The 13,266-nt window shown below is 38.6% G+C and overlaps 1 protein-coding gene across 2 annotated transcripts in view; it reads right to left on the minus strand.

Moving 5' to 3' along the window:
- The window catches only part of LOC127497135 (mannosyl-oligosaccharide 1,2-alpha-mannosidase IA), a 232,690-nt gene that overhangs the window by 84,716 nt on the left and 134,708 nt on the right, over nt 1-13,266 (minus strand). For both annotated transcript variants that reach the window (XM_051865342.1, XM_051865343.1), the window contains exon 3: nt 6,987-7,102. In XM_051865342.1, the coding sequence (XP_051721302.1) occupies nt 6,987-7,102 (116 nt within the window). The remainder of the gene's footprint in view (nt 1-6,986; nt 7,103-13,266) is intronic.

A 13,266-nucleotide genomic window follows, 5' to 3' on the forward strand; every position in this document is an offset into this window, starting at 1 on the left:
CACTCAGAAGATACTCTGAGCTCTGCTCACATTGGATGCTGACCACTTCAACAAAAAAAAGAAAAAAAATTCCAAAGCGTTCAGCTGAAATGACCGGCATGGATTTACAGGCAGGTTTATGCTGGTTATGGTAGTATGATTTATATTCTGACTAAGAAATAAAAAAAAAAAAAATTCAAAAGTTTGGGGTCAGTAAGATTTTTTTTTTTTTAAAGAATGCTCTAAATTGATTAAAAAAGATGGTTTTCATAAAAATATGAACTTTGATAATCAGAAATGCCTTCTTGAGCATCAAATCAGCATATTAGAATGATTTCTGAAGGATCATGTGACACTGAAGACTGGAGTAATGATGCTGAAAATTCAGATTTGAAACACAAAAATAAATTACATTTTACAATATATTCAAATAGAAAACAGTTATTTTAAACTGTAATAATATTTCACAATATTAAAATTTTTACTGTATTTTTTTTAATGCTTTTTAAAACTTTCAAAAAATGCTTTGCAGAGTTTAGGTCTTTGCACACTGAGTCCGAAATTCGCGTCCGAAACTTTCGCACGTTATAAAATAAATACAACCTCACGTTGTGTCAATCACATTTACACACTGCCTCCGAAACTTTTGTCTGTCATAAAAATATTCGGATCAGGTTCGATTTTCTGCATTTTTAGCATCCGTGGCACGTATTTGAGACGTTTTGACAATTCAGAGCCACCGTACAAGCGAACGCCAAAATCCAGAATGCCATCTGACAAGTTGATCCACGTTGTCTACAGCACAAAGCAGCAGCACTGTATGACAAAACAAAGTGCGGAATACAAAGAGACAAGATTGTGCCAGTATCGCTAGCAAAGCATCAAACTGAGCCACTGACATCCTGAAGTAAACTTTGAAACGCTCGGGATAATCACTCAGCTCCTTGATGAGGTGGAACTCTCCTTCCTCCCTACGCAATCTCGGGATTGGATGGACCCAATATTTCCTCTTTCTTTTTCAGAAGAGAGAGGACAACTAAATCATGCTCACTGCTTGAAGACTCCATTTTGTATGAGTGATTCATACGAAAGTTTCGGACTCAGTGTGCAAAGTCTTGACAGACTTTACATTTTAGTTAAAATTACAATTGTATACATTTCTTTAACTTTCCAATCATTTTAATTCTCCTTCATTACATTCATATACAAACTGCAGTTCTGAATCCTGTTTGGTTGCTCAAATCAAATTCATTTCAAATCTGAATGGCGCACAAACCTGCTTCACATCAACTAACTAAAAAAGTCCTGTTCACACCACAAACAATTATAATGATAACTATTAGTGTCCAGACCAGCAGACAATAACATTATGTTTATTATAAGCGCGTGCTGCAGTTCTGTCATCTGGTGCTTTAAATGCTCAAGCTCTTTAAAGCAGGATGGATTCGGATTGGCTGTCAATGTTTTTATCGTTCATCGGTTGGAAAAAAAAGCGTCCTTAAAGTGATTCCAACAATATTGTTTCTCTGTGCTGTTATCGTTACAGTTGTGGTGTGGACTCTTATATTCTTTTTAATTTTAGAATGATATTTAGAACTATATCTTTATCGTTATAGTTAAGTGTGAACAGGCCTTTATGCTTCACAAAGTCACACAATACTTACTGACTGTCTTCACAGAATACAACTTGTGTACGTGCACATTTTTCTTTGCAATATCTGACACTTGCTTTATGTTTTTATCTAATGCAGTGACGTTCAAACATCTATAAGTGTTCACATAGTTTGAGAGCTCAGTTAGATTAGCTGCCTCACAATATGTGCTCGTAACACTCTCAGGTGCAGAGAAAAGTGTTGAGTCACCTCTAAAAAAAAAAAAAAGTGCCAGTCACGTTAATAAGCCGAAGATGCCATCACAGAGCCTATTGCTCCAAACTTTAATCAACTCTGTCATCGGCCACCATCAGAGTCGCAAACGGCCACGTCAACAAGCGAGCGAACGTGTTTCTGTGCGTCTGAGAGCAGCCGAGAATCTGAAAGAGTGAATAGGGCAATCAAATCAGACACGGTAATAAGAAAATGCTTTTTCGAGAGCTGAAATTCCCTTCAATTACCCTTTATGTTCAGATTGTGATTGGCTGATTTGAGGGAGCAGTGGTGAATCACATCACCAGCACAGAATGGAACTAATCAGATTACTCCGATCCCGCAGTATAAACACGGCCATTAGGATTCTGCTCTGTTTGCGTTCGCCTCAAACAAAAAAAAAACGAAGAGTCATTCCCCTGAATAAATTCATTCTCCCGACCTCAAGATAAACGCTCTTGACACCATCCTGGCCCGCTTGGCCTCATGCTAAAGCTAGGATTAACTCACAATTGCTCATTCCAGCCCACGAGAGTGTGAAATACGTGGAGTCATTCTGCTCACGGACACGGCTATTTGGAAGACAAATCTCACCGTCGTTCTACAAGATCCGTCCTGCATCACATTTGACTAGCTGGATCTGTAAAGTCATTCGTTCTGACCTGATCGCAACGCTCAATCTTGCCCACCGTTAAACCGGCCTTCCATCTTCCCGTTGCCTCCCAGTGTGTGATATTCATGGATGGAATGAGAGACAGACAGACAGACAGACAGACAGATAGATAGAGAGATAGATAGACAGATAGACAGTCAAACGTTTGACTACACAGCACTCTTAGACTGCAGACTGAGTAATACACATATACATATTTATGAGCTACAAACATCTCAGGAAAGCACAAGAAATGTAACGAGCCACTTAAGTGTCTGATTGGTAGCATGGTGCGGGTTGGCGGAGGAGTGAATTAAGAAACGGAAGAACTGCTGAGGTGTGGATTTTTCCTTTCTCGTCTCCCGCCTGAGTGATGGGTGAAGTACTAAATTAAACTTCACTCATTTCAAAACAAAGTTATTATCATTTTTCATCATAAATAACACAAAACAGTATCAGTTAACGTATCAGTCCACAATATTCTGTCAAAAGTCACTAAACATGCTAAATATTTGAATCATATTTTAAAAAGTTGTATTTTTCTCCAAAAAGATAGATAAATTGATGATTGATTGAATGAATGAATGAATGAATAAATAAATATGCACAATATTTTGTCAAAATTATCAAAAGACATTAGAAGGGCTGTAAAATCAATTAATCGCATCTGACATAAAAGCATACATAATATGTGTGTGTATATATATTATTATATTTAAATATTTATATATATATATATATATATATATATATGTGTGTGTGTCTGCTTGTGTGTGTGCATGATTGTATATATATATTCACACACGTAAAATATGTGTGTGTGTATACAGTATACAAACACAGACATATATATTTAATATACTGTAAATAAATATAATTATACAAACATATTTTTTAAGCATAAACTTCTGTTAAATGTGATTAATTGCAATTTACAGCCCTAGTAATTATTTTTCACCATAAAGATAGATAAATAGATTAATGAATTAACACAATATTCTGTCAAAATTCACTTAAAAATGGTTTTATCTATTTTCTGTCATTAAACTTTGAACTTACACTAGGAGGCGCTAACACTTGTACTTTGGTCAAGTGGGTACAGTTACGGCCCAGTGCCCATTTTCTACCTAATGCTCATCTCACATGTCGGGCGATTGATTGGTCTTGCTGATATATCGCTAAACTTTCGAGTTGTTGACTATAAGTCTTTTCTTCACTGATACAGACGCATCGGCTGCCATCTTCTGCTTAGATTAGAAAATCTTTTCCTCGTCATAGAGCAGGACGGTCACATGGTGAAGTGGTCTGCTCTCCATCAGTGAGCAAATTGTCAGCTAAAGAGCAAAGACTCGGCAGGAGATTGATTGAAAGCATGCGGGGAGTGAGGGATGAAGCTGGCTTTCTCTATGACAAAGTGTGCAGAGTAAATCTAGACTGTGTGTCTTCATGACAAACATTGCCCTCCCTCGCCGCCAAACACCTCAGACACTTTCCTGCTACTTCACCAACACCACCAGACTCTGAGTTCATGGAGAAAGAGAGACATTATTGCCCATCCTGCAGGACCTTCATCACAGTATAATTATTAATATCACGCAATGTTTCTGGAAATACTCTACAGTATGTGTTGTGTTTGAACATGTTTATGCATAATTCATATACACTTGGAAAGACCAATCAGAAGGCATCATTCATATGCACCACTGGGCTTCTCACCAGCACGACATTCAAAATACCACTGGTGCCTTTAATGAACTGCCAAAAAACCTTCAGGAAAAATCAGAGCAGTTTGCTGCCCTGCATCGGAATGCAATAAAACCGTTCTGCTTGAGCAAAGACGGCAGCTTAAATGATGTGAAAACAGACAAATGACAGATTTTAACAAGCCATTTTACACTGTCAAAATCTCACTATCAAGAGTAATTCAAACTTCTAGATGTCAAAGTAGAAAAGTGTAAGTGCTCCGATCCAACTAAACTGGATTACCCCCTTTTCTACACAGCAAGCACCCAATGAAAATGCCCCATTTCTATTTTTGACACACAGCTACATCAGCTTTATTTTACACACCCATCTGGAACAAAATCATTTCATTATTGAATTGATTTCAATGAATTTTAGGGTGGGCTTATTTCACATTTGCAAGTAAGCACCATTTAGCAACCATCCAGAACACTGAACCACATAACAATGCACAGGCAATACTCTAGCAACCATTTGCATAGCAACAGCATAGCAACAACCCACAATACCCTCATATCTTAACAACGCCCTAGCAACCATTCAGAACACTTAAGCAACCACTTAGCAACAGCCTAGCAACTACCCAACACATCCTAGTATCGTAGGATCACCCTAGCAACCATTCAGAACATCAAAGGAACAGCATAGCAACTACCCACAGCATCCTTATATTCTAGCAACACCCTAGCAACAATTCAGAACACCTAAGCAAGCAATTGGCAACAGCCTAGCAACTACCCACCACATGCTAGTATCCTAGCAACAACCTAACAACCATTCAGAACAAAGCAACAGCATAGCAACTACCCACAATATCCTCTTATCTTAACAATGCCCTAGCAACCATTCAGAACACCTAAGCAAACAATTGGCAACAGCCTAGCAACTACCCACCACATCCTAGTATCCTAGCAACACCCTAACAACCATTCAGAACAAAGCAACAGCATAGCAACTACCCACAATATCCTCATATCTTAACAATGCCCTAGCAACCATTCAGAACACCTAAGCAAACAATCAACAACAGCCTAGCAACTGTCCACCATGTCCTTGTATCCTAGCAACACCCTAACAACCATTTAGAACATCAAAGCAACAGCATAGCAACTACCCACCACATCCTAATATCCTTGGAACACCCTAGCAACCATTCAGAACATAAAAACAACAAAAAGATAACAAAGCAACAGCACAGCAACTACCCACAATATCCTCATATCTTAACAACACCATAGCAACCATTCAGAACACCTAAGCAAACAATTAACAGCCTAGCAACTATCCACCATGTAACTTGTAACTTAGCAACACCCTAACAACCATTCAGAACATCAAAGCAACAGCATAGCAACTGACCATAACATCCTCATATTCTAGCAACACCCTAGCAACAATTCAGAACACCTAAGCAAACAATTGGCAACAGCCTAGCAACTACCCACCACATCCTAATATCCTAGGAACATCCTAGCAACCATTCAGAACAAAGCAACAGCATAGCAACTACCCACAATATCCTCATATCTTAACAATGCCCTAGCAACCATTCAGAACACCTAAGCAAACAATCAACAACAGCCTAGCAACTATCCACCACGTCCTTGTATCCTAGCAACACCCTAACAACCATTCAGAACATCAAAGCAACAGCATAGCAACTACCCACAACATCCTCATGTTTTAGCAACAATTCAGAACACCTAAGCAACAGCCTAGCAACTACCCACCACATCCTAGTATCCTAGGAACACCCTAGCAACCATTCAGAACATAAAAACAACAAAAAGAAAACAAAGCAACAGCATAGCAACTACCCACAATATCCTCATATACTAACAAAGCCCTAGCAACCATTCAGAACACCTAAGCAAACAATTAACAACAGCCTAGCAACTGTCCACCATGTCCTTGTATCCTAGCAACACCCTACCATTCAGAACATCAAAGCAACAGCATAGCAACTACCTACAACATCCTCATATTCTAGCAACACCCTAGCAATCATTCAGAACATCAAAACAACAAAAAGAAAACAAAGCAACAGCATAACAACTACTCACAATATCCTAATATCTTAACAACGCCCTAGCAACCATGCAGAACACCAAATCAACCACTTTGCAACAGCCTAGCAACTACCCACCACATCCCAGTATCATAGGAACACCCTAGCAACCGTTTAGAACATCAAAACAACAACATAGCAACTACTCACAATATCCTCATATCTTAACAACACCCTAGCAACCATTCAGAACACCTAAGCAACCACTTAGCAACAGCCTAGCAACTACCCACCACATCCTAGTATCCTAGGAACACCCTAGCAACCATTCAGAACATCACCACATCAAAAATAAAACAAAGCAACACACTTTTAGAACAAAGCAACCATTTAGAACATCAAAGCATAGGCATAGCAGCAACTAATCACAACAACCTTGTATCCTATCAACGCCCTAGCAACCAATAGTTTTTTTTTTTCTTTCAATCCTCATCACATGGAGAGGACCAAGCACACTAGTCCAGTCAAAACAAAATCAAAACAGAGGCCTTTCATCCACTCAAGAATGTTTGATTTGGGCAAAAACTGTCTCAATTCCCTGGACTAGACTTTGTTTAAAAGAAACAATTGATTCCAGCGCAGCTCTGAATCAATAGAAGGCTTTTACACAAGTGCTTTAGATTTAGCTGCTAACCCACAGAGGAATGTCAGTGATTCCAACCCAACACTGTTTGCTCACCGAGTTCATGTCCAGGTTGTTTTGGACCCATTCCTTTGCTTCTTCATACTCCTCCATCAAACCCATGATGTACAGCGTGTCCAGAGAATCCACGATAGAAGCCCCTCTAAGACCACCTGCAACACAACACACATTAAATGAAATTATTGAGATGGCTCTGTCTTTTAAGCACGAAATATACAGCAGTTCTCAAATGGTTTTGTTTCAGGTTGCATCCACACTGACACAATGCTAAAAATTAGGCACTGTTTTAAAAACAAACTGAAACTGAATGTATTATTTAATGAAAATCCTGACCTTGGCCATTGGTCTTCTGTGCATGACGCACGTTCTTGAGACTCAATCACATTTTGGCGCAGGCTTTGCAAGTAGATTTTTACGATATGGACTCAACAGTAGTGCAACAACATATATTATACATTATATATTATACATTATACAACTGTGTTAATCCTAATTTCTGATATGTAATGATTTATGTACAGTCAGATGTTCTTAGTCTGTCAGTAAATCAAACCAGTGACTAAACGCTCAACTTCACGCTGTTTCTCTTAGTATAATGAAAATAATCTGTTATTTAAACAGTGATTAAATTATATATAGAAAGCGATCAAAGAACGCTCCCTTTACAATCGCTGGAGCTGTCAATCAAACAGTGCGAGTTTATCAGTGACTGAGTTCTGGACTCGCACCAAAACTTATTATTCAATGAATCTCTTAGTTACATCGTGTTTGCACTGTTAGTTATGATGGAAGCATTCGTTAGTGTGCAGAAATTGAGCTGCAATGACGAGATCACTGCTTTCATGTGTTCAACAACATCGGCTACAATGCTCATCACTGCAACCTTTCATGCCACGATCTAAACATAATGCCATCTAAATGTAATTAATCAACACTTTTCACAATTAGTTAATCTTGAAAGCTATTAAAGTAAAAAAGTGCTAAAGGTTTTTGAGAGACTTAGCTATTTCATATGCAAAGATGTCAGCCAATCACAGCAGTGGGCGTTTACACTGAAGTCTCACAGCAGACACGCCCCTTAAAACAGTGTTCAAATCAGAGGGCTAAAATCAGGGTAGGAAAAATGCCTTTTATTTCTAAATTATGACAATTTTTGATGTAAAAATCATACTAACATTATAAGTTTACCACAGGAAACATTATAAAACAATAAAACAACGCAGTTCATGACCCCTTTAAATAGGTCAAATCAAATAGAACTAACTATAATTGCCAATATATTGTGCATCCCTAGATTACATTTCTATTTATTCAAGTTTCGATTATGCTGCACAACGTTAAACTGATCCTTTATTGTAGCAAAAACAAACTAAAGGCAGCAGATCAACACCTGAAGTGAATGTGCTCGAATCTCCAGCTGCAAAACTTCACGTCCCTTATTCCCTCCTCTCACACGGAGATCCCCACAACACAAGAGCTTTAGCTGCATTTAATTTGAAGTTATTAAATTCTCTCCACATCCTTAATGAAAAATATTCTGAGGCTTTCATTTAATTCACTCGACCTTAAACGAGATTGCTCGGGCTTCACCCCCTTTAAAGTAGAAAATACACAAACTGTCATGCACAAAACAAGGTCTTTATTGCTTCAGGAAAGTGCAGGGAGGCAGTGGCTCCATCAGAGCAGATGAAAAGCATATTATATGTAGATAGGTGACTATGACAAACAATGAAACATTTCATCCCTCCAATGGGAACGAATGAGGCAATAAAAACAGGATGCGTTTCAACCTCACGATTTACGCAGTGTGTCGACTCCCAAAACTCTGATGCAAAATCCCTGCTGCTACACATTTAATGAGTGTTTCAATTAGGAGCTTAAGAACTGTGAAAAAGAAATGAAAAACCAACACCCACAGGCCACAGCCTTTCCCATGACCTCCCTAGAAACACTGCAGCAGGAGAAGGATTTCATCAAACTCGGGTGCAAATGAGACGTAGCGCAAATCGGAGCCTTGGGCATCGTGTGCCAGTGCGATAATGTGATGCAACTATGAGCAATGCTGCCTATTACAAGGTGCTATCCAGCAATACTGCACAAAAACACCAGCACAACCAGCGTGTGCACAAAAGTGTGGGAATAACTGCAATGAGAACTAAAAAATAACAGATGGTGTGATCTTACTAGTGAAAATAACTCGAAAGTCTTCAAGTCCCCTGCAGGTAAACGCTGGTAAAGAAGCCGCTGCCAGCGTGTTTAGACATTACGTCAGTTTTGAATGGATGCACATGAAAGGCATCTCTGCCAGCACAAATAATGAAGGAAGCGTTGTGCGATAAGCACAGATTGCACATAAACCTTGCAGCCGTATCATGATCTGTTACTGCACAGACCACAAACCAGAGCCGGACGGTGGGTTTGTGTGACTCGTGGTGTGAAAATACCCATCACATTCACAGAACCACTTGCATTATTTAAAATAATAAAAAAAACAGGGATGTATTTAGGGCCAGATTTACTAAACTGCAAATTAGCATGATGGGATTGGAAAGTTCTGCGGGTGATTTACTGCACACATTAAAGAACACAGATGGATAATTTCCAAAACCAGCAAAGCGATCTACCAAGAGCAACGTAAATTAGCGTCTGGTTTAAAGGAGACCTATTATGCCCCTTTTCACAAGATGTAATATAAGTCTCTGGTGTCCCCAGAATGTGTCTGTGAAGTTTCAGCTCAAAATACCCCACAGATCATTATAGCTTGTCAAATTTGCCCCTATAGGGTGTGAGCAAAAACACACAGTTTTTGTGTGTGTCCCTTTAAATGCAAATGAGCTGCTGCTCCCGGCCCCCTTTCCAGAAGAGGGCAGAGCTTTAACAGCTTGTGCTTCGGTTGCTCGACAACAACAAAGCTGGAGAATCTCACGCAGCCAAAATAAGGATTGTCAGTAACGGTGTTCAGCCTTACATGATCAAACCGGAGTCGACACTGATGGAGAGACTCAGGAAGAAGTTTCAACTTTCAGAATGAAACTGGACGTTTCTGAACGGTTAGTGGATAAATTTATGTAGTTGCTGTGGAGGTGATTCAACTCATCGACTAGCATGTGCCGTCATGTTAATCTTTTGTGCAAATCCAGTGTTGAATTAACAACACTCTACTACAACAACTCTTCCTCTTCTCCAAAGCAGCCCAACATGACCTCACCCTCATCTTTTGCATGTTCCCGGGGGCAGGGTTTATGTAAATTTTAGGGTTTGTGATGTCACTAACCCAGGAAGAAGCTCTTTGTAGTGCCTACCAGCTGTTTGTTGTAGTCCTTAAAAAGTGATTAATGTAAAAGAAAATATCTCCCTTTGCATTAAACTTTGAGCGTCATAACTTTGCAGATGTTGTTTATGCTCAAACAGCAACATTACACACAAACTAAAGTTAAAAAAGTGAAATCATAATCAACCACTCCTTTAAGACATGCTTTTTTGGTGCGTTAAACCAGTAAATTAGCGCAAACTTTAGTAAATCACCTTGCATGATTCATTTCATTTACTCCCCTCATAAATTTTGCATCTGAAAGAAAAACTCCTAATGCATATGCAATAAGGTCAGCCACAAAAATAACCCTGTCAATGCCTTTTCAAAGCTATTTTTTCACTGCGTGTCTTTAGTAGTACATCCTAAAAAGAATTTTAAAGCCAAAAAAGGGTTTGCGCTGGTGAAAGCTGTTAGTAAATGGCCCTTTGTTTACAGAGTAAGAAAACATTTGGAAGATGTGTGATGTCAGAAGTTTTGTTTAGACAGCTTGAGTATCTTTGAGTCACGCTCATCTCTTACATCAGCTTGGGTCAGATTATAGTTCTTTCAGTTCTATTCGAACCATGTGTTATGTTTTACTTCTTAATAAAGTTACACGCCAGCTGGTGACTAAATTCAAAGCTCTCCAAAGCCAATTTTACTTGCAGTTGGCAGTCTGCAAGTGTTCATCCGGATCCTACACGTAACTAAGTGCATAAATGTTTATTTAGTGCAACATATTCAATGTAAACAAGCAGCAATTGGGGCAGAATTATGTGCAAAATACATTTTATAAATCTCTTTTATTAACTAAAACAGATTTTGTTTAAATAAAAAAATACAGGTACAGTAATGTGGAAAAATTACAATAAAATAATCTATAGGGCCTAATATATACAGCATATGTAAAATTAAATCATTTAAAAAAAAAAAAATTAAACCATCAAAAGTGGAGGAAAATGTTATATTTTTAAATATTTTATATATGAGGGAAGAACAAAACACTAAACTTGCAAACTGCTTACAAAATCTTTAACAAATGTTGAATAATATGTGAAGATGTCAATTTTCCTAGGCCGGACATCACTTTTGGCCACTACTGTACATATACTACCAAGGCTGCATTTATTTTTTATATATATTTTCATATATTTTACTTGAGTAATATGGGACAGACCTAGTTTTGTCATGATGTGCCACTTGCATTAGATGTAGATTAGATAAGTTAGAAGCTGTGATCTGTTCATTTATTACGGACCGTCTCAGTACGACAGCGCTCTGTTTGACCATCTCTACCGCCTGTATGATCTAGGATGATTCTTCTGCGGTCAACGTGACATCAGTCTTCTTTATCAGTTCTAATCACGTCAGACATCCTGAGAGCCGTTCATCTTTCCTTATTTCCCTTCGCTCATCGTTCCTTTCTAATCAAGCTTCACGCTCCTCAGAGAGCATGGTCCGGCTTTATATTTGACCCCAGCTTTATCCCGATACGGGCCAGCTAATGAGGTCACCAGCAGGGGACGTCAAAGGGGTAAAAAGCCAAAAGATACGCAGCGCTCTCAGATCCCTGAGTGATTGCGGATCTGAGGCGTGTCCCATTTCCTGCTTCTCTTATTAGTAACAATGTGGCATATGGCCGACTGCTATCAGCCTCCTCTAGAGATTCTGCCACGGGCCGGAGACGCTCGCTCGCATTTGTCACTTTCAGACATGGTCGGGGTTTAATCTGAGGCAAAGACGGCGAGTGATAGAGCGAGAAAGATAGCAGGACCGCTGACTGTCACAACCTATCAGTTCTTCTATCTCAACGCCATCTCTACATCTCTATCTCAGTGTGAGACATCAGCTGGGTTTGATCTGACAAAGTCATTCCTAACCTTTCCGTCGAAGCATATGGTAATGTGTTGTTTGGCTTAAATTTTTAAGTTCTTGCATTATGTTTACATCATCCAGGTGTATATCGTCTAGTGCTGTTATTAACTAAAAAAAAAAAAAAAACTAAAAAAAAGTGTTAAAGGCACAATATGTAGTTTTTCGCCACTAGAGGTCGCCTATTCAAAACAAAGGCATCACTTGATGACACCGAGATTGAGTGCAGAATCATGGGAGGAGTTGTCTTCACCTCACAGCCGGTGGAAAAGAATCCAACAGAAATCATGTTCACGGATGAGATTATTAACGTTACTGTAGTATGAAGAAGAGCAGGGCCGAGTGCTGTGGGAGTGGATCGAGGCCGCTGCGATTGCAAATGAGAGACGAGCGCGACACACACCTCAAGAGCAGAGGAACTTTTATTATGCCGCAGTCGCCGCTTCCGCTTCTTCCAGTCAAGTGTATATGGGGAAACGCAGCGCTGTTTATCATATTAGATAGATCTGAGTGTGCTGAAAATGATGTTATAACGTTACTCTGTGCGTTCGCTCGGCAGCTGCTATGAGACTCTTGTTGCACACTGCAGTAAGATAGATCGATATTAAAAATTTCATCAGTTTTCTGTCGATTAATGTATCCAAACAGTTGCTCACCTGTCTAATGAAACACATAATATATTAAAGCGTCTTTGGTGTTTCCATGGTTTCTACAAAATAAATCCAGAAATCGAGGGTTAACGCGGGTATGATGTCATTGATAGGTGATGCACGGACACGGTCCGTGTCCTGGTTAAAATTGCTTATTTTTCTGGATTTAAACGTTGTTGGAAACATTTGGGATAATTTCAGTACACAAGTCAACAAAATATATAACACTGTTCTAGTGGATATTTTAATCCAAAAATCTTACATATTTTGCCTTTAATTAAAATAAAGCTGAAATAAAAATAAATATTAAATATTACATGAAAAATTTAAACTGAAAATTTTGAAAAATGTCTGAAAAAATGTTGCCTTGGCAAATAACTGAAATAAAAGTACTAAAATTACTAAAACTGAAAAAATAAATTAAATAGAAATAAATTTAAAAACAAATTCTAATAAAAATGACAAAAGCACTCAATAAAATTACTCAAATTAAAATTAATAT

This window comes from Ctenopharyngodon idella, chromosome 16 (genome assembly GCF_019924925.1).
Source record: "Ctenopharyngodon idella isolate HZGC_01 chromosome 16, HZGC01, whole genome shotgun sequence".
Classification (NCBI taxonomy): domain Eukaryota; kingdom Metazoa; phylum Chordata; class Actinopteri; order Cypriniformes; family Xenocyprididae; genus Ctenopharyngodon; species Ctenopharyngodon idella.